Source organism: Meles meles, chromosome 13 (genome assembly GCF_922984935.1).
Source record: "Meles meles chromosome 13, mMelMel3.1 paternal haplotype, whole genome shotgun sequence".
Lineage (NCBI taxonomy): Eukaryota > Metazoa > Chordata > Mammalia > Carnivora > Mustelidae > Meles > Meles meles.
In genome coordinates this window covers 8,511,048-8,533,891 of record NC_060078.1, presented here as the reverse complement: position 1 = coordinate 8,533,891, position 22,844 = coordinate 8,511,048, and the positions used below count along the sequence as shown (strand labels likewise).

Here is a 22,844-nt window from a genome sequence, read left to right as displayed (position 1 = left end):
AACAAGTCAATGCAAAACTAGAGCAATTAAACAGTCATAAGATTATAGCAAAAAATGGGGGTGGTCCTTTAATAACTGCTGCTGGATCAAGTGGACATCCATGGGAGTGCAGGGGAGATACTAAACTCTAACAGACTACAATGGAAAATCAATTCCAAATGGATTGTAGACATCAAGGTCAACATTAAAATAGTATGGGACACCTGGGTGGCTCAGAGGGTTAAGCCTCTACCTTCAGCTCAGGTCATGATTTCAGGGTCCTGGGATCGAGCCCCGCATCAGACTCTCTGCTCAGCGGGGATCCTGCTTCCCCTTCTCTCTCTGCCTTCCTCTCTGCCTACTTATGATCTCTCTCTGTGTGTTACATAAATAAAAATCTTTAAAAATAAAATAAAATAGTATAAGCTCTAGAAGAAAACATGGGAGAAAATCTGCATGGCCTTTGGATAGGCAAAAATTTCTTAAACAGGTTATAAATGACAAAAAATCACAAATGAAAGACCCAATCACGTGAAATTCCCTGAAATGAAAAACTGCTGCTCAACCACCACAAGAACAAAATGCCAGCAAAAGGGGACAGCAACCATGTCGGAGAAGCGATCTGCAACAGACATATTTGACAAAAGGCTCATATGCAGAATATATAAAAACTCTCAACAAAGGAACAAAAAAAAAGATAACCTTATTTAAAAATGGGCCAACACTTGAATAGGTACTTCATAAGAGAATATCCAAATGGTCATTAAAGATACAAAAAGGAGTTCAAGATTTCGGTTTATCATGAAGTGCAGCTTAAAATCACAACAAAATACACCACGGTGATTCATATTTTTAGAAACCAACATTAACGAAGTCCTATTGGTGGGCACGATGACTGGTGCAACCACTTAGAAAAGTGTTTAGAGGCTGAGCTTAAGTCAGTAATTCCACCGACAATTGCACATCCAAAAGAAATGTACACATAACCCATATTTCATTTCAGGTGATCAGTCAACATGTAATATCTGAGAACATCAGCATTATTCATAATACCAGATCTATTCATAACAGTAAAAACTGGAAACAACCCAACGTCTATCAACCAAATGACTCATCAAATTGTGACATAAAACAATGACAATAATAATCTACCACTCGATACAACAAGATGAACACATCTCACAGACATAACAGTAAGTAAAAGAACCAAATACACAATAGCATATATTATACTATTCCATTTTACATAAAATGCAAAAACAGGCAGATTTATTCTGCTAGAGATCGGAATGGTGGTTACCTCTGGAGAGGCAGGTAACCCCTGGAAGCGGGTAAGAGGGAGGTTTCTAAGTGCACACAACATTCTACATGTTGAGCTGAGTGGTAGTTACAGGGTGTGTTCATGCTACAAAAATTCATCAAGCTCTACTGTTAAGATTCATGGTCAGTGATATTGTAATAGCAACGTAATGGGACACAGGGTAGTTGTGCTTGCGGTAAACAGAGCATCATCTGTAAACTTGGCAAATCTCCAAGTTGTATACCTAAAACCAATGTAACATTGAAAAAAAATTTTAAAAACAAAAAATGCACTAAACCAACTTTAAAAAAATGATTTACATATAAGTATGTTCTTTTTTTTGGTAGGATTTTATTTTTTTTCTTATATGTAAAAGAGAGAGCATAAGTGGAGGAGAAGTAGGGAACCCCACGTGGGACTTGATCCCAGGACCCTTGGATCATGACCTGAGTCAAAGGCAGACTCTCAACCAATTGAGCCACCCAAGTTCCCCTATAAGTATGTTCTAATTACACTTCTATTTAAAAAAAAATTTTTTTTTATTTACTTAGGAAAAATTCAACAGGAAAAAAGCCTCTGAAAGGCAAATAAATTAGTCTTAGGAATAGTCATTTATAGGCAAGAACTGTTTTCTATATCTCATTATGTCCATGCAGTCAAGTAGAAGGTCTTGCATATAACAGGTATTTAGAAATGCTAAGAATATAATAATAATAATAATAATAATAATAAATACATTTACATGTAATTTCTATTTCTATGGATACAAATATGAAGGCTTCCAGCCAGCTTTTGATCATCCTATTAATTTCTCCTTGGACAAAATGGAAAAATGTGGACTGTTTGATTATAATGTTGAACTAATCTGACCTAGACTTACAAGGAAATCTTAGGTTGGCCACTGGATTCTAGCCTCACCCCTTTCCTATTTAGGAGACTCATTAGTGACTCTATGGAAATGTAATTTTAAAATACAAAGGAAGAAGAGAGCTCTAGGACAAGCCCACAGCACCCCACAAATACCCGGCAAGTGAGAGGGAGTGAATACGTTGTTGCTAACTGCACAAACACACGTACATAGATAATCACGGTCCCTCCCATTTAGCATATTCTTTTTTTTTCAAGATTTTATTTATTTATTTGACAGAGAAAGATCACAAGTAGGCAGAGAGGCAGGCAGAGAGAGAGGGAAGTAGGATCCCTGCTGAGCAGAGAGCCCAATGCAGGCCTTGATCCCAGGACCCTGAGATCATGACCTGAGCCCAAGGCAGAGGCTTAACCCACTGAGCCACCCAGGTACCCATTCAGTATATTCTTAAGATCACCATTCAGTGAGAACAGCAGCCTAAAAAATGGCCAATCCAATGTTCATGGCATTCATAATTAACTGGAGCCACCACAAAGCCAATCGTGTAGTTAAATATGAATGCCCCAAAACATACTAATTCAGTGCCCAAATATAAACAAAGCCTAATTTCTCCTATCAGTTACAGTAGTTTTTCTTCCCTCTCCCACACTCATGTGAAAAACTGTTATGCTCTCAGTAGTTCCGTTTATGGCATCAAAGAAACTTATCAAAAACACGTCAGCAATAATTTTCCTCTGCCCATAAAAATAGGCTGAATTTATCTAACCTTAAAAATAGACTCCATTTATCCACAATACTGGCCCCATCTTGGAAGCTGAACTATTAAATTATGTTGACTCCTGATGGCCTGAACAAGCAAAAGAGGGGGCCATCACTCATTTTCTCTTGCAGGCAAAGATGTGCAAGTCCTTCTCCATGATGTACTCACCAGACTCCGCTTGGGTCAGGTTTTACTTTGCCATTATTCACAGCAGAGGGCAACAGCAGCATCGTTGTTAAGGCTAAGATTTTTAAAGCCCATTTCCACACCTTGAGTCATCGGGTTATCTACAGACATGCCCCCTCTTACAGAGCTCTGGGCCACACGCTGCCCATCTGTAGAGTCAGTGGAGAAAGGGTCTCTCTGGTCCACCCCTACTGTGTGACTGCATGACACCGGTGTGATGTATGGGGTCATGGGTACCTCCCTCCACTGACATTCAGGTCTTTGCTTGAGGCTCTTCCAGAGCAATATTTTTGTTTGATACAACTTGGGCCATGTTTCATGCTCAGCCAGCCGTGTGAAATACTCAAAATTTTGTTCTGTAGAGAATGTCCTTGGCAGGACCAAAATGAGAAAATGTTCTACTAACAGCAGCTAGGGTGGTTTCTTATCACATTATAATGAAAGTGTCAGGTAGCTATCTTCCACCTTCTAATTTGTGTTTGAGTGTTACCATCCTCCTACTCATCCCCCATCTCTGGATCAGCATCTGTAAGCGCTGTAACGAGGTGAAAAGATGGTAGAGTCCCAGGGATGGGCTGGAAGAAGGTTCTAGATCATCTGGTCCAGGCCCCGTTTTTCTCCCTGTGGCATGCCCAAACCCTCTTTTACATTTGCACAAGAGTGATTTCATTTTCTAAGAAAGGAGTGAGAACTGGATGTGTCTTCAGGTAACTCTAAGTCTGAGGCTCAACACACAGAAAGGTGGAGTCTCTGACCTTTGATCTGTGAGGACCTCTGCTTATGTAGGTAATCTGGCATCCCCAGGTACGTCTCTGCAAGACCCAAAGGACAGACAAAACATCTGAATACTTCTCCTAGTACCTTACTGATTAAAGAAAGTTCATAAACTGTTACAAAGCAGGGATTCCCGGGTGGCTCTGTCGGTTAAGCATCTGACTCTTGATTTCGGCTCAGGTCACAATCTCAGGGTCCTGAGATCGAGCCCTGCATCAGGCTCCATGCTTAGTGTGGAATCGGCTTGAGATTCTTTTCTCCCTCTCTATTCCACTCCCTCCTCCCTTTCCCTCTCCCTCAAATAAATAAAATGTGTTACAGACTATATAAATGTGTTTGACATCTGGCATACACATATACATATATACCTGTATATTACACGTACATGACCTATCTATATACATTAGACAAGGAAAGACATATTGTATCTAAATTTAATAGGGGCAAAAGGTAACATACTTTTGTCTTAATGTTGTTTTGTTGCATGGTGAGCAGCATGTGGTTGGGATAGGTTTGGGCAGAACCTATCATCACCATCATCCTAAAAGCAGTTTCCTTTGAAGAAAGTGTTGCAGGCAGTGATTGAGGATAGTAAAGAGATTAAGATACATTGTTTTGTACAGACTTGGCTGAAAGCTTTTACTTTGTTATCACCGGGGTGAAATATAAGACAAACTGGGGAGGGCATACTTAGATGCTATATGCATTTACTACTTCGATTTAAAAAAAAAAACAACTTTGCAAGCTATAGATTATAACTGCAGTATCGTGCCAATGACCTAAAAATGTAATTTTTGTGGAAATTAAAATAGCTCAGAAAATGTAAATTGCTTAATTTTCTGAAAAATCACTGGTTTGTTTAGCCAGCTAAGCTATTTATCCTAGTAGGAGAGCCAAGGGCAGTTTTTACCAACACGACCACTTGGTTTCCTAAGATATTTCTACGTTCCCCGGATCAGAACTGTCAGAGAATTGTTTGAATATATTCCTACACTTTCCTTGGGCTAAAAATTATTTGTGAATACCTCTACAAACCCTGTCATCTTTCTGAGTGAGTAGCTAAGGGAAAAAGAAATTTTAAAAACCCCACCAATATAAACTCCCACACATCCTCATGACAGACGCTCGCTTCAAGCCTATCTGGATTATCAATCACCAACACCAGGCAACACACCCAGGGTAGAACCAACGAAGCTCTAACTTTAACTGCTCCCCAAAAGGTCCCCAGCAGAAAATGAAATTATACAAAGCTAAACTAAAGCCAAATGAAAGTAAGTGTGTGCTCTCGAATTGGGTAAAGCACCAATTATAGCTCAACAAACAGGCATGTCGGTGTCTCTGTGAGCCCAGCCACGGAAGCTGGTGGAGGGCTGTCTCTCTCTTGTCCTTGCTCCATCAATTACCCCTCCTCCTCCATAACGTAGATGATGGTCTCTCTCATGGGGAAAAAAAAAGGTAATCAATAACTCTGTCAAGCTCGCTTCCCCCTCAAGCTAACACCACCCCTCCCTCCCTCCCTCCTCCTCATCAGTGTCTGGGATGATAAGGTCATTTCTGTCATCTACCCCTGTCTACCTCGGCTTCTGGCCACCCTCACCTCTTTCCTGCAGCCCGCCATCTGCCTTCACCTTCCTCTTAGAGACCATGTCAAAGGCACTTTTGGTCACCTCCCTCTCTGCCTTTGCTACAAAGTGCTACGTGCTCAAGTTCACGGCTTCACCATCACACTAATGGCGTGATGGCTATCTCCTGAGGCCCACCCTCTCCAAAAGGCCGAATGCACATTTCCAATAATGCACCCCTAGTAGCTTCCTCGGAACTGCCATAACAAAGAACCACAACCGGGTGCTTCAGAAATTTGTCGTCTCCCCGCTCCAGACGCCAGATGTCTGAGATCAAAGGGTCAGCGGGGTTGGGTCCCTCGGAGGGCCGTGAGGTCTCTCTCCTGGTTCTGGTGGTCTCAGGCATTCCTTGGTTCACAGGTGCATGGCCCCAATCCTGTCTTCACGTGGCGTTCTCCCTGTGTGTCTTCACATCATCTTCACTCTGCACGACTCTGACTCCAAACGTCCCTTGTGGAAGGATACCAGTCATCTTGGATTAGGGCAAACCCTGATGACCTCATTTTAACCTGATCACCTCCTTAAAGACCCTCTCTCCAAATAAGGTCACATCTGAAGGAACTGAGGGTTAGGACTCCAATGTATTGTTTTGGAGAGGACACAAGCCAGTCCAAACATACCTCAAATTCAGTATGTCCAAAACTAACCCCACTGCCTCCCCTGAAACCTTGAAAACCCTGAAACCCTGAAAAAAGTCTCCTAAACTCATTTTTGTCTTATTCTTCTCCTTATCAATTACCCATCCTTCTTCCACAGCGTCTCCTATACTTCTCCCCTCGTCTTCATTCCCACAACCACCACGCAAATTGAGGCCGAATTATCTTGCACCAGCTTCATGATGACTGTCCCCTAACAGGCTCCCGACCTGCAGTCTCTGTCTGATCTCTCTCTCTACCAATTCATCTTGTAAATTGCTGCCACATTAATCTTCCTAACAGACAGCTCTGACCCCGTTCCCTCCCCAGAGAGCAGAAAAAAAGAAAAAGAAAACAGACTAATAACTAAAGGCCCTTCTTACCTTATGAAATCAGAATAAATCCCTGCCTCTGGGGGTCTCAAGGCTCCCCATCCTCTCAGGACTACCACAGCTCACGTCCACACCCGCCCCTTTCCCAACCATGGCCCCGGGGGTCTCCTGGCTGGGGTTTCAGCTGGGGTCATTCCGAGAAAAGAGACACTCACGGAGAATTCTTCACTGCAAGGTGTTTAATGAAGGGAGCGAGGAGTGGGTAGGAGGGTAGCGAGGAGGAGGGTGACGGGGTCCAACAGAGAGGGAACAGCAACAACGGGGAGCTTTTACCAGCCCTGTGTCTCGGGCAGCAAGGGGAGGAAACTCTTCCCAGGGCTCAGGGAGAACAGGTGCATCCCGCACACAGAGCAGGGCGCACGTGAGGGGAAATGCGAACAGGTGCATCCCGCACACAGAGCAGGGCGCACGTGAGGGGAAATGCGAACAGGTGCATCCCGCACACAGAGCAGGGCGCACGTGAGGGGGAATGCGTCAGGGATGGGAAAACAGAGAACACGAACATCACCCGCCTCCACTCACGTTCCCTTTCTCCTGGGATCCTGTCTGCCCACCCTCCCCGAGGCATCAAAACCTGCCCTTCTTTGAAAGGCAGGTTGGTGACATTGAAGATTTCTTTTAAAAAGGCAAAAACACAACTTAAATAAGTATAAAATAAACTTAAATAAATATAAAATAAAATATAAAACATAAAATATAAAAAATATATAGAATGTCTGAGATTTTCCTGAAATTTTTAGAAATAAAAGAACTGATATAATGTCACAGCAGGTTCAAAGGAGCACCCAGAGGCACCGGGGTGGCTCAGTCCACTGATTTTGGCTCAGGTCATGATCTCAGGGTCAGGAGATGGAGCCCTGCTTCAGGCTCCCTGCTGAGCTGGGATCCTGCTTGGGATTCTCTCCCTCTCCCCATCTTCTGCCTCTGCCCCTCCCCCTCCACCTAGTGTGCTTTTGCATTTGCTCTCAAAGAAAAACCAAAGTTCAAAAGAGAATCCAAAGAATGTGCACATATGAAAGTCCACCAGAAACCTGACACGAATTTGCTTGCTGAGTGCAAAACGGCTGAGCGTCGGCAAGAGCATCCCACCCGACACCTGTGCGTTTCTGTGAACAAGAACCACAGAATCATCGCTACATTGTCTCCCACAACCTACAGAATTGCAAAATAGCTCAAAGACAAATGAAAGGCAGCAATAACCCAAATGAGCTAGGCGGGCAGGACACCCACAGTTGTCTTCTTACTGGCCACGTTCGCAGTCTTCCACAACCTTTCCTGACCATTGCAAGGAAGGAAGGAAGGAAAGGATGGACGGAGGGAAAGAGGGAAGGATAAAAAAGGGTTTTGGCACCGGAAGGACGTCGGGTTTACAACAACATCACATAGTCCCTCGCTGTCCTTGAGCAAGTCACATCACGTCTCTGCCAAACGGCTTCCCGATCTGCCCAAAAGCAATCAACAGCCCTACGGACTAAATGCAGGAAGCAAGTGAATGGAGGCCATCCTGTCTGAGCTGAATGAATGGCCGCCAGAACACTGGAGGAACTCTTTTCCCTTCACTGTAACATCCTGGGGTTAGACCGACGTTCCTTTTGAGTCCAAAAATTCTGTGACTCTAAATGTTGCCTCCTCCAGGAAGCCTTGGGCAACCACAATTACCAGACACGGATCCCTCCCTCCTCAAAATCCTCTCCCATAGTAGTTATCTGTAGTAGGACATTTGCTTTTTCCTTACTCCCCATCCCGCCCACCAGAGACAGAATAAACTCGATCAAGGAGGACAGGCTCAGATCGATTTGATTCCCAGGACCCAGCGTGGTAGGTAGTCAACGGATATTTCAAAATGAACTAAAAGAAAAGACTCATCAAAACCACAATGAGCTATCACCACACACCTGTAGAATGGCTATTATCAAAAAGACAAAAAATAGCAGGTGTTCAGGAAAAAGGGAGCTCTTGGGCCCTGTTGATAAGAATGGAAATTAGTGCGGCCACTTCAGAAAACAGTACGGAGGATCCTCAAGAAATTAAAAATAGAACCACCATAAGATCCAGCAAAATCGCTTCTAGGTATTCAACTGAACGGAACGGAAACACTGAAGAAGATATCTGCACCCCACGCTCACTTCGGCATTATTTACAACAGCAAAGATATGGATGTAACCTAAGTGTCCATCAATGGATGAATGGAGAAGGATGATGTGGTGTATATAATGGAATATTACTCAGCCACAGGAAAAGAATGAAATCTTGTCATTTGTGACAATATAGATGCACCTCAAAGGCATTACACCAAGGGAAATAAGTCAGACAAAAACAAATACTCTAGGATCTCACTCATATGTGGAATCAAAAAACAAAAGCAAAATGAAAAAACCAAACTCACAGATAGATACAGGGAACAGATGGCTGGTGACCCTCAGTGGGGGAGGGGAGGGTGGTTGAAATGGGTGAAGGGCATCAAAAAAGGGACAAACTTCCAGTGAGAAAATGAGTCAGTCCTGGGAATGTAATGTACAGAACGGTAATGACAGATAAGAATACTGTATTGACGGGGCGCCTGGGTGGCTCAGTGGGTTAAAGCCTCTGCCTTCGGCTCAGGTCATGATCCCAGGGTCCTGGGATCGAGCCCCGAATCAGGCTCTCTGCTCAGCAGGGATCCTGCTTCCTCCTCTCTCTCTGCCTGCCTCTCTGCCTACTTGTGTTTGCTGTCTGTCAAATAAATAAATAAAATCTTAAAAAAAAAAAAGAATACTGTATTGTCTATTCAAAAGCTGCTAAGGCCGTAGATCTTAAAATTTCTCATCTTGAGAAAAAACTATTTTGTAGCTCTACATGGTGATGGATGTTAACGAGACCTGTTACCTGTTATGGCGATCATTTCACAACATGTACAAATACCAAATCCTCATGTTATACACCCAAAATTCACATAATGATATATGTCAACTCGATCTCAAATAAATAAAATACACAAACACATATACATACATATAAAGCAGTCCTGTGGGGGAAGAAAAGACAAGACAGGGCACAGGAGACAGAAGGGATAAAACCACAATCCTCACTTCTCCTTTACCAATTTCTGTATTGTCTTTTGCATAAATAGGACTTAAGTTAGGCCAGTTCTGCAGGCTTTCCCAAGTTCTCTGCATCAGCAGCAGCGAGACCTTTCTACTCGACAGTGACACCTCTTCTCCAGGAGATGATGGCCCCCTTTATTGTCACAAAGAGGACAGCAGCCGAACGGGATGCTCTCAGCTGCCTTGACAGCCGCCCATCAGAAAGTATTCATCTCAGCTCTTCATTTGTCTGTGACTCAGGAGGAAATGCTCTCCTGATGTTTCTACTGAACCTACAAGTCAGAACGTGTAAGCTGATCAAAATGCCCAACCACCGGCACTGTCCCCAAAGACAAATTGTGGCAGATGTGTCCAGGACCAGAGGGGATGGAAGGGATATTCTAAAAGAGGATAAGGAAGAAAGAAAAATGGCATTGAGGATTAAAGCCAGTAAGTGTGTGCGTGCGTATGTGTACATGCATGTGTCTGTGTGTAAGTGTGTGCATGAGTGTGTGTGTGCTGAATTTTTCACATGTGTCAATCATCTTTCAATATGCTGCTATTCTCTGAAAGAAAGAAATCATGTTCTGCCCTACAGGCTCATAACTATACACGTCCCTGAAGTACGATTCTATAAAATACTGTCTTCCCTTTCAAAAAGGCACTTTGAGGGGCACCTGGGTGGCTCAGTGGGTGAAGCGTCTGCCTTCGGCTCAGGTCATGATCTCAGAGTCCTGGGATCGAGCCCCAAACAGGGCTCCCAACTCAGCAGCGAGTCTGCTTCTCCCTCTGCCTCTCACTTTTTCCCCTTCTCTCTCTCTCAAATAAATGAAATCCTTAAAAACAAATAAATAACCCCAAAGGGCACTTGAATGTGTATTTTCACCCCTTAACCTATTCCCCCCAAATTTCCACTGTTCCAAAAATAAAATGAATCAAAATTTTTTTTCCACAACTCTCAGGAGTGGGATTTGGGGGCATTTTCAGAGATCTACGTGCCATTTTATTGAAGTTGCACTTCCCGTCTGAAGTGTTGTTCTGCATTGTGGATGCACTGTTTTCACATCTTATGTAAAATCTAAATCTCTTTTTATGGCCACGTAGTCCACCTCATGGAGGTGGAGTCTTTGAGCCCCCCATAATGGGCGCGTCTCTCGTCCTTTCACCTGTCGTCCCCTCTGACTTTACACAGAGCACAGGCCTCCGGGACCGCGAGCGGACTGCTCCCGAGCTGACGTGAACAATGCCCGGCTCTTCTGACACCTCAGCTGTTGGAGATCGTCTTCTACTCCAAGCGTCTCCCACGTACCTGGTATTACGCTGTGAACAAACTGAGCTCCCGACATGTGCATCTTGAATTAGGAAAACCTAGTCAACCTGGCACACAATTGCTCTATTCTGTATTTATTATCAAAATGCTGGCTCACTGAATCCGTTCCATTCAATTCCACAAACATTTAATGAGAGCCTGTCATGTGGTACGCATCCTGCGAGGCACTGGTAGTTTAAGCACTCGGTATTATAAAGTACATCCCCACAGAGAAAAGCATGGCATCGAGTTTCCCTCCTGTGTGAAAATATATTCATCTACAGCAGAAAGGGGCCCCAGAGAGTGTCTGTTGGGTTCCAGAGCCACCTGCCTGGGCCTGAAACCCTAGCGCCTTGGCCTGGACCGGCCAACGGGGGGGCAGGTGACTGAACTTCTTCATCCCTGCCTCGGAGGGATTTTTGTTAGGATTTCATGAGCAAATACATGGAAGATGCTTAAGAGCAGACATTCTGGACACGGCATATACCTGAAGCTGTTAAAAATCAACAAGACAGGAAACAACAAGTGCTGGTGAGGATGTGGAGAAAGCGGAACCCTCTTACACTGTTGGTGGGAATGCAAGCTGGTTCAGTCCCTTTGGAAAACAGTGTGGAGATTCCTTAAGGAATTAAAAATAGAGCTTCCCTATGACCCTGCAATTGCACTACTGGGTATTTACCCCAAAGATACAGATGTAGTGAAAAGAAGGGCCATCTGTACCCCAATGCTTATAGCAGCAATGGCCACAGTCGCCAAACTATGAAAGGAGCTGAGATGCCTTTCAACAGATGAATGGATAAAGAAGATGTGGTCCATAGATACAGTGGAATATTACTCAGCCTTCAGAAAGGATGAATACCCATGATTTACATCGACATGAATGGAACTGGAGGAGATGATGATGAGTGAAATAAGTTAATCAGTATGTGGAATATAATGAATAACGTAGAGGATCCTAGGGACAGGAAGGGAAAACTGAATGGGAAGAAATTAGAGAGGAAGACAAACCACGAGAGACTCTTGACTCCAGGAAACAAAGTGAGGGTAAACAGAGGGAAGGGGGATAGGGGAATGGGGTAACTGTATGATGGGTATTAAGGAGGGCACAGTGGTGATTAGCACTGAGTGTTATACGAACTAATGAATCATTGGCCACTACCTCAAAAAGTAACATAGTACTATCTGCTGGTTAACAATAAAAGACGAAGAAGAAGAAGAAGAAAAAGAACCTGCCAGAAATAAAGTCACCACGACGTGGATGGAACTAGAGGGTATTATGCTTAGCGAAATAAGTCAATCGGAGAAAGACAACTATCATATGATCTCCCTGATATGAGGACGTGGAGATGCAACGTGGGGGTTTGGGGGGGTAGGAAAAGAATAAATGAAAGAAGATGGGATCGGGAGGGAGACAAACCATAAGTGACTCTTAATCTCACAAAACAAAGTGAGGGTTGCTGGGGGAAGGGGGGTCGGGAGAGGGGGGTGGGGTTATGGACATTGGGGAGGGTATATGCTATGGTGAGTGCTGTGAAGTGTGTAAGCCTGATGATTCACAGACCTGAACCCCTGGGGATAAAAATACATTATATGTTTATAAAACATTTTTTTAAATTTAATAAAAAATAAATAAATAAAATCACCAACAGTGGGTAGCTATCTAAAAAACTCTGACCTCCCAACCACACCAGAGAGAAGGTAACCCTCCAGGGGCCGCCAACATACTTCAGATGACTTCTGTCAGCCTCTAGAACTATTTGGATGACCCTAAGAAGTCTCCCAGACAACCTCAGAAAGACACGTGGGATGGTGCGGGTGTGTCTCTGGTCCTGCCACCATCAGAATGGCATCTCTCACAGCCCGTGCCTCCACAGGCCCTGTTGCTTTCTCCCTTCAAAAAACAAAAACAAGACCTTCAAAGGACTAGAAGCAGCACCAGAAACTGACATCTCATTATCACCCATCAACTAATCTACTAGAATTTCACTTTAAAGTCAAAATTTAGTGAAAAAGAAATAGGAAATACTATCTTTCTCTCAGGAGAGTGAGTGTGTTTTGTGTGTGTATGTGAGAGACCAAACTTTCTTAAGGAAAATTTCCTTGAATGTGAAAGAAATAAAAACTCCAGCAAAATCTCAGACGTGAAATCATAATTCCATTTAGTGGGATAACGAGAAACCTACTAGTTTTCCAGAAAATTGGAAAACAAGTGAGCACAACTTTTAATGGTTATGAAGTCAGTGCGACAGTTAGTCCTGACTTTAACAATGTCCCAACTCACTCAAACACTCAAGGATTTGATTTTTCCTATAATTTTTCTGTTTTCTTGTCTTTTTTTTTTCTTTTTGTCCTCTAAAACCCTATCTTCCACTTCGTATCTTTGGTTATGTATTACAATATGAACGAAATCCATGGGTTCATGTGAACATTAGGAGTCGGATTCTAAATTCAGAGGGAAATAAAATATTTTAAAGTTTCGTTAGAAGTGGAACAAGTATGCAAAAAGACTTTTAAATCGTAAACTTTTGCAAGGAAAAAAACAGAGTGCTCACTGTAGCAGACAAAATAAATTGGCCACAGTGAGTTGTCACTCCGGCCGTGCTGATGGGGGTGTATGAGCCTGCGTCCCTTACTCACTGATCTCACACGAATTCCCCACACACGCACTAAGAAGTGTGTGTCCGTGCAAACAAGAGTGTGCTCACAACGCCCGCGGGAAATGCCTGCCTCAGCCTTCCTCAGACCCAGCAAGGCCCCATCGCCCTGCCAGTTCCTACCGCACATTCTCCTGTTTTGGTCACTTGGCCCCACATCCGGGTGGCTCCCCAGCTGGATTTAAGGTTTTTTTCTGGTAAACTGACAAATACTCATCATCAGTTGGTCACTGCGCAGCCACCTAGAGGAGGTCCCACCCCGCTCAGCCAGGGCTCCCGCTCTCTCGGTCACTCACTCTGGTGGGAGCCCTGCTTGGTTAGTGAGCGTGGAGGCAATGACAGTCAGGTGCCCTGGAGACTCTAAGGTAGTGGCAGGGAAAACTGGCCAATTTCTGTTTCATTGCAAAAAACATCACCACAGAACTTTTACTGGGCCATAGGAACCAGGAAGTACGCCTTCCATCTGGGCTTTGAGGCCAACTGTCATGTTTTAGGAAACCCCAGAAATATGGGTCCCTTGTTCACTGACCCAAGTAATAGGAAGCCAGAGAAGCCCTTTGAAGCTGAGACAGTAGAGAAGAGCAAAGAGGTTCATGAGAAGTTCAGTGACTGACCAACCCTGTGATCTACCAGGATGAAAATTTCCAGGGATCCCCAAATCATTGAAAGTATGCATTTCCAGCACAAGGGAAGGTTTTTTTATTATTATAGTCATCCTTCTAAACGATTTGAGTTTGGCTGACCCCAGGAACTCAACAGGGAATGTGAAACAACCTCACAGGAGGGCCCCTCAGAGCCCAGTCCCCGCTTGATTTCCACAGCAGAATTTTCATAGGACAACCCCAAAGTCACAAAACCCCTCATGTTCCAATGTTCTTGCCGTGATTAACAGAGATGAAAATAAGTGGATGAAGCTGTTCCATAGGACACCCCTGCGGTGTCCTGGAAGTCACCTCATCATCTAGAAGCTTCTCATTTATACAAATTCTGACAGGGACCTAGGGTCTCTCTTGGGCAGTCCCCATCACTCAGACCTACTTAAGTCTTCATTTATTCTTTCTCTCCTTAGGTCACCTGTCTCCACAACTTCCTTCTGTCAAATGCTCCTCACATGCCTGGCACCAGCATGCCCTCCCCTGCTGGCCCAGGAGCCTCTGCAGCCCTCCCACTGCCAACCAAGCCAACCATCATGCCTGTCTCACCACCCACCTCCTCTCTCCTCCTCTCAAGACCTAACCGCCTCCCTCCTACTCTTCTGCCTCTAGGAGGGATCTTACTAACGCTCTCCCACCCGCACTGTTTGCCTACTTCCCTCATCACAGATTCCTTCCTTCTTTCTTTCTTTTAAATATTTTATTTATTTGACAGAGAGAAATCACAACTAGGCAGAGAGGCAGGCAGAGAGAGAGGAGGAACAGGCTCCCTGCTGAGCAGAGAGCCCGATGTGGGGCTCGATCCCAGGACCCCGGGATCACGACCTGAGCCGAAGGCAGAGGCCTTAACCCACTGAGCCACCCAGGCACCCCAGATCCCTTCTTTCTGCACTTGAACACATTCACATGGTTTTCACATTTAATTGGGGGACCAGAGAGGGAGGAACCTTTCTCTTGTCCTGGTCTTCTATACCACCGATTCCTCTCAGACCTGACCTTGTAGGTAACACTGTGCTAAGCATCATGGGAAACGAATGCCCGTCCCCCATCCCTCACCAACACAGTTGCAACCCTCCCACAGAGCATCAGGCGACCCAAACTCGGGCCACGAGTGATAAAATGTGTGGAACTGAGACGCTCAAGAGTTGGTTCGAAAAAGGTAAGGTCAGAACTGGTTGGAGCAATCCAAAAGCTCCAGCAGGATGGGGAACCCGAGTAAGGTGTCAAAAATGAGATCATTGAGGGTCATGAGCCAAGGAGAGCGGTTACACTGGATGTGACAGGAATCTGGAATTGGGCAGGGGTGGCGTGAACACGGGGTTTTAGGAGGATTCAGATGGAAAGAGAGTTCAGGGTGGGTGACTAGTAGCTGGTGGAGACAGAGGACCAGTGAAGGTCAGAACAAGTATTGGGGTATGAAAGAAATCTAAATCCGAGCGAGGTGCCAAGGAAAAAACCACAGGAGATGATGCCAGATGAGATATGAGGGGAGGAAAAAAGAGTTCAATCAATGCATGGAGTGCTTACCGTGAGCCAGGCACTGGAATAGGTTTTTCACAAGAATCCTATCAAGTGATCTTCAAAAATCCCCCTAAGGTGCGTAATATGACCTTCATGGTGTAAGAAAACATTTTTAATTTTTCTCAGGTATGTAAGCTAGGTGTTGGTGGAGAAAGGCCTCAGACCCAGGTCTCCTGCAGTTAGGATCAACCTGCTGTTTCTGAGCCAGAGCTTAAAACGGCAGTGCCACGGGCCAACACAGGGCCACTGGGAGGAAGAGCCATTCAGGGGACCAAATGCACCTGGGCTCAGGACCGTGTGTCTGGAGGTCGAAGGGCAGTCAAACCAGAGAGCCAGAGGGGTGCCTGGGTGGCTCCGTGGGTTAAAGCCTCTGCCTTCAGCTCAGGTCATGGTCTCAGGGTCCTGGGATGGAGCCCCACATTGGGCTCTCTGCTCAGCAGGGAGCCTGCTTCCCTTCGTCTCTCTGCCTGCCTCTCTGCCTACTTGTGGTCTCTGTCTGTCAAATAAATAAATAAAATCTTTTAAAAAAACAAAAAAACAGAGAGCTAGAAATAAGGGGCGGAGCACTCTCAGATCAGTAGTGGGTTTCGCCTACAGGGAGGAATGACCTTGAGGAAGTTCCTAGAAGTTCTCTGGCTCTCGGAGTTGGATGAGGTCATTGTTAAGTCTTTTCAAACTCTCATTCCTAGGATCCCAGACTCCGTGGCACAGATAAGCTCACGAAGGCAGAAGAGACAGAACAAGAAAAGGGAGAGAATCTTTGGAGAAAATCACAGACTTGGAGTCCAAGAGGCAAAAAGAGCCCCCAAAAGCATGAAATGAAATGTGTAAAAATGACTCCGAATGTGCCACGTGTCCCAAGGCAAACAGAGGAGCTTCCGAAGGGAGGGCGAAGTTAGCAGAGTGTGAGGGGTTCAGAAGGCACAGGGGTGGAGGGGAACATTTGTATTTGGCATGGAGGAGGGGACTGGAAACACCCAGCAGAGTGGCTGCAACGGGTGAAAGAAGCTACATGGCAATTACCAGCGGGGGAAGAGACAGGCGGTGGGTGGAGACCACACTGGGACGCGCTGCACAGCTAAATGAGGCTCGGGGGTCAAACCAGACACTGTGAGGTGGGAGAAATGACCAGGGTGGGGGGAGGGGGGGGGAGAAAGAAAGAAAAAAGAAATGACTGTGCTTCCAGATCCACCGGAAGGAACAGTGGTGAGGAAGGATGGAAAATGCGTGCTTGAGTCCCGTCCCAGACCAGGGGGCAAGCACTGGGCTCTCGGATGCGTGAAGACTACAACTTTAGACAGAAAGAAGGAAAGAAGCTTCCTCTTCTGTGGCTGGAAGGATGGGAGCAGATGTGGACGGTGAACCCTGCCTGGGAAGAGGAAGAGAAGAATCAAATGGGACAGTGGGTTTAAATCTACTCTGTAAAGAAGAACGGTGCTCTGGGAATGACCTTTCCAACCGTTGCGCAGAGATGCTCACACCTTCTGTGTTACTCCACGCCACTGTCAGGGACTGAATGTCTGCATCCCCCTAAAAGTCACACACTGAAATGCCAAGTCCCAGAGGGATGCTAGTAGGATGTGGGGCCTGGAAGAGGTCAGGAGGCTGGGACCCTTATGAATGGAATTCGTACCCTCAGAACAAGAAACACAGGAGAGATGATTTTTCTCCCTCGGCCATATGAGGATACGACAAGATGACCACTGGCAAACCAGGAAAAGGTCACACACTGCACCTGCCAGCACCTTGATCTTGGATTCCCCGACCTCCAGAACCATGACAAAAATAAATGTTTGCTGCTGAAGCCACCGAGTCTATGATATTGTTACAGCTGTGTGACCAAGACTGCCCCCAATCTGGAGGCTGACACTGAGCCAAAGCATCTCCAGCTCTCTGTGCTATAGCTTCCTTACCTGCAAAATGCTGGCTGGGGAGGTGCAGAGGTAGACCAGGGGATGTTTTCTAAAGATCTCCTCCTACCCTAATATCCTGTGTTTACCTGTGTTTTTTCTTCCTGATTGTTCCATGCCAGCCGCCAAACCTTTTCTTCGTGACTGTCATTGCAAACATGTCTCCTTATTTTGGACGCTTCCTTAACACCAACTATCACACCGGGCATACAGAAGGTGTTCAACAGATGTTTCTCTGAGTTAACAAAATGTCCAGAATGTCACAGTTTCGGGAGACAAATGCGTGCTTCAGTGTCTCTCCCTCTCCCCAAGGGCTCTATCTGCAGGAGCACAGTCCCCAGAAGTAGCAATCTTTTCTCAGTGACTTCAGCCTTGATTAAAAACACTCATCTGAAGACCAAGCACAAATAAGCCTGAATGCCAAATAAATTAGTGGCCTAATTGTTTCAGAGTCTGTCCTTCCTGCAAACGTGTACACACCAATATTTGAGAAAAAAAAAGTGTGATTATGTAAACCTGGATGTGCTTTCCAGCAGATCCTTAAAAAAAAAAAAAAGAAGTTAATATCTATCTAAAGCTCCTCATGCCTTCATTATCAAAGGAGCAAAAGGTGCAAATTCTCACGGCTCACTCAGAGTCTTCTCCTTTGTGCTCTGTGACATTCCTACAGCTGACAAAAGCGATTAGGTATCTTGTTCACTGCAAAGCTAAAACAGACTTAAACCACTGATAAGCAGCCATTCTCTCCTGGAAAGGACACGAGCCTAAGATCTGAGTTTTAGTCTCAGTTCCGCACCGATGAGTCCCAGAGTTTGTACAATTAACCTCCCTGTACCTCGACAAATGGGGCTAAACATTCCAGCCCAATCTCTGTTACACCATCGGGCACTGGCGTATACACTTTATGATTCTTACTGCTAATTGCTGAGTGCTTTCTAAAATGCTTCTTATCGTTATCAGCAAGATGGACAAGTGCTGTGAAGAAACTCACAGTGAGACGGTTCATTCTGCAAAGGAAGGCTGGAGAGAAGCTCACATGTTCCCATCAGATTCATTTCTGCAGCCCCAATTCTGTTTTCAATCTCAGTCCAGGCCTAAGTACAAAAGTAGACGTCACAGTGTACACCAAGGGTCACTCAACTGGTCTACGCAAATGAAAGAAAGGTGAAGTACTTGGAAAAATCAATCCTTGACTAAGGTCATCTCACATCATGGGTTTCTTCAAGTCCAGGACTCCTTGCATAAAATTTTGTAAGATGGCTTGAAAAAGAGAGAGGAGCATCACTTCAGAGACCCATGGTTTTAAATACCAAATTACAGCTCACGGACACACAAGAAAGTTAATAAAAATTTTACAACAAAATAAACCACACATTCCAAATCCTGGGCATGTTGGGCTATGCCAGTGGATAGGTCCATTATGGGGGTGAGGGCTCATTTTAGGGTAGGATTCTGCTCCAGCATACTCAGTGGACCCACATCCACATTCTCAATTTCCCTCAAAAATAAACACATCAGGGAGGGCACGCTTCCAGCAGGTGGGGCAGCCGCTGAATCAAAGCTGATCATCCACAGAAGCACTTGAAAGGAATGTTAGCAAACTCACAACTGCATAATGGAAAGGAGATGGGAGAGGAGCTGGCAAGGCTAACTGGTGACAAAACTCTCCTTCACAGATGAAGAATTAACTCACAGCCGTGGCCATAACTCATGGACACAGTTCATTCAAGGTTTCACCTTTGGTTCCCTTAACAGCAATCCCAGACCTCCTCTAGAAAAAGAAGAAGGATAAAAAGCTTTCTGTAGACAGAAGGATGCCAAGGGTGCATCACCGAGCTACAGTGCTTGGAAAAAAAAAACACCAAAGATAATACTTAAGGTGTTCTAATCAGATATAGGAAACGATCAGTCAGCTTCACCATTAAGGATTCCTAATGACTAACTGTTTCTTTTTAAAAAAAAAAAAAAAACACAATATCTTTGTCCTTAATTCCTAACTATTTTAGCCAATATATAAATTGTTAGTACTCCCTGGATCATTAGCTTAAGAAAGAAAGAACTCATAATGACACGATTGCAAGACAGCACACTACAAAGAAATGCCCAGAAAAAAAAATTTATAAAGAGATGAATTTACTATAAGAGCAACATTCTCTCCATTAGTAACTCCATTTACCATTTCTGAGCCATTCACCTAATCAGGTTAAGGGAATAAGATGGAAAGGAGCTAGGGCAAAAGGCAGAGGAGCTGGTAAAGGGTTTGCAAATTTCCCTGTGAAATTGTAAAACTTAGAGGAAAAGACACTTTTCCTTTTAGATGGTAAGCTACACCAAAAAAAAAAAAAAAAAAAAGAAGAAGAAAGAAAAAATTCCCCTGCTCCACTGTGCCACCTCCTTCAAGGTCATTTATCATCAGAACAACCTACGGATGTTTTATTAAAAGAAAAATCCCAGCTTAGGACTGCCAGATCTCTACACAGGACCCACTTATCAGAGGTGTTGCTGGGGCTGACAGACAGCCGTTGAGTGGCGCAGAGTTAACATTACTTTATATGCGCAGAACCCCATCAGCAAGCACATTACCCGGGTCTCTATTAAGCATTCTGATAACCACCTCCAACCAGCTTGGTTTAACATTGAAGCCTGCAGGAAGCCCTAGAGTGCAAGAAGCCTTCCAAAATTTTCTAGCTGATTTTAACCCTACAGAGTTTGAAGGAAAAAAAATGAATTTAAAAATGACCCAGCACCTAAATATTTTGTCCCCCTGAACAAAAGATCTTGTGGTTTGGAGAAACGTATTTTCATGGGCTTCTTATTTTTTTCAAACCTTACAGACAGTTTTTCACTTAAAATAATAATAATAACCTGTATGACTAGTAGGCTCAAAACACTCCCCATGAACAAGGTTTTAGCATACAGGCTCAGGCTTGTCAGAGCTGGATTTGGGGCCAGTAGCACTTCTAAAGCATACGGAATGGTGCATAACACACAGCCATTCTTTCAGACCATTCTCCATCTGATGCGGACCCCGGATTTTGGCCTTTCCAAAGGCTTTCTGCCCCCACCCCAAATAGCAAGCGAAAATGAATGCCTTAAAACTATTAGAAGAGCAAAAGGAAAAAAGAAAACCGGTCACTTAAAACGTTCTCGGACAAATTCACCCTTTTCACTTGTTCAGCTCCCAAATACATCACCTGCACTATTTCCACCCCTCAAAGTTACTGTCTGGTTAATATTTCAAGATTTCAGTGTCTCTATGATTTGCCTAACTCCGGAGGTAAATGGGAAGTGATCTCTTTTGCTCTGTTGAGGAAAGAAGTGACAGCAGAAGCTGCAGTCCTCGGGCGGGGGGGTGGGGGAATCCTGGAAGGGACGATCTTCCCGAGACAAGTGCAGGAAAAGCATGGAACGGGTGCTGCAAATGCTAACGAGGTTATTCTTAACGCGAAGTTATGGCATTTTCTTTTGCCAAGAGGCTCTCCAGTCCCAGCTTTGAGGTGAGCAATGCCTCGGCCTGGGAAGTATCTGCAGCGTTCGAACAAATCAGCGAGAGGAAGGAGCAGTGCCAAGAGGTACTTAAGGAGAAAAAATTGTATTAGTGTGGAGCCAGCCTTTCCCTGCTGCCACCCAGTGTGGAAATTCCGGGCAGCCACCCTGCCCTTACACACACGCACACACGCACACACACTTTGCTGCACTAGGCATTCAGTAAGCCAGCATTTGGAGAACGACACGTTCACAATGTCCCCGCCACCCCCGCGCGCGCGCACACACACGCACACACACACACGCACACACACACACATACAACATACACACAAGCGCGCGCGCGCACTCTCTCGTCTTCCATCCCTTCCACGTTCTGCAAGCGGTCGCATCACCACGGCCCCGCGCCGGGGAACCGCGGTGACCACGGGGGAGACTCCCCTCCCCTCCGCAGCACCCGGACTTGGGGGAGCTCTGGGGGCCGCGTCCCGCACCCCCTCCGGGACCAGTCGGCCGCGGCGCGCTCTACGCCAAGTAGGCGAGTCCCCGGGTTGCGCGACAGCGCGCAGGTCCAGCCCGCAAGCCGGAGAAACCGCGCCGCGGCGGAATTCCCAGCGACAGCCCGCGCGACCCCGCCTGCCCCGAGCCCCGCGCGGGCCGCCCGGTCCGCACCCTCCCCCGCGGCGCTCTGGAAGGCGCCGGCCCCGCCACAGGTCAGGCCGGACGGCCTCCTCCTCCCGGACTCCCGCGGCTCCCAGGCGCCGCTCCTCAGCGCCCCGGGACCCAGGCTGCGCGCCTCCCGCCCGCTCGCAGCGCTCCAGCAGCTCTCCGGCCCCGGCTTCCCCCACGAGCGCACCGACACGCACCCTTCCCTCCCGTCGCCCCCACACGGCTCCTCCGGAGCCCGCGGGGCACCCCGCCCCGCCCGCGCGCCCCCGCTGCCGCCGTCGCTCCGCGGGGCCCCGCCGGTGCATGGCGCCCCCGTCCCCGGGGAAACAGGCGACGCGCGCCGCTTACAGTTCGCAGGAACTGGATCTCGTCCTCGCCCTCGCCCCCATCGGCCATGGCTCCGCGCCTCCTCGCCTGGGCTACCTCCCGAGCCCCGCGGAGCCCGGCGGCGCTGGCGGCGGCCCCTCGCGCTGCCTCCTGCCGCTGCTGCCTCCGCTGTGCTGCCGCTGCTGCCGCGGCGCTGCCCGGAGCCGGGGGCGGAGGGGGCCGCGGCGGCCGGGTGCGAGCGCCGGGCGGTCCCCGCCTGCAGAGCAGGGGAGGAGGAGCGGGCGGGGGCGGCCGAGGCGGGAGCCTCCCTGCGCCGCACTGTGCGGGAGGAGGGCGACCCCGCAGCCCAGCCGCGCCGGCCCCGCGCTCCCTGCCTGCAGTCGCTGACTGCTCGGCCCCGGCTCCGGCGAGCGAGTGCACCGAGCCCGCGGAGCCCGGGCTGGTGCCGCGGTGGGGGCGGGGAGTGGGGGCGGCGGGCGGGGAGGAGCTCGCCGGCTCCCCTCTGCTGCAGGTAATCCGCAGCCCGCTGCTCGGGCCCGCCAAACCCGAGGCCCAGCGCCGCTTACTGGCTGCGCTGGGTATCGGGGCCCTAGAGCGCCGACGAGCGCACAGCCTTCCACCTGGCGCGGGGCCTGAGCCCGCGGGGCTCTCCTCGCACCAGCCCCTCTGACCTTCGGCGAAACCCAGAGCTCAGCGTTCCTTCCTCCCCGAGGGGCTTCGGCGCTAAGTGCCGCAGA

At 46.8% G+C, this 22,844-nt stretch overlaps 1 protein-coding gene across 11 annotated transcripts in view; it reads right to left on the bottom strand.

Annotated features, from left to right (window-relative positions):
- Positions 1–22,485, bottom strand: part of RYR2 (ryanodine receptor 2) — a 749,188-nt gene extending 726,703 nt beyond the window's left edge. For all 11 annotated transcript variants that reach the window (XM_046026812.1, XM_046026816.1, XM_046026818.1 and 8 more), the window contains exon 1: positions 22,129–22,485. In XM_046026812.1, the coding sequence (XP_045882768.1) occupies positions 22,129–22,176 (48 nt within the window). In that variant the 5' untranslated portion in view covers positions 22,177–22,485. The remainder of the gene's footprint in view (positions 1–22,128) is intronic.
- Positions 22,486–22,844: the final 359 nt, after the last annotated feature.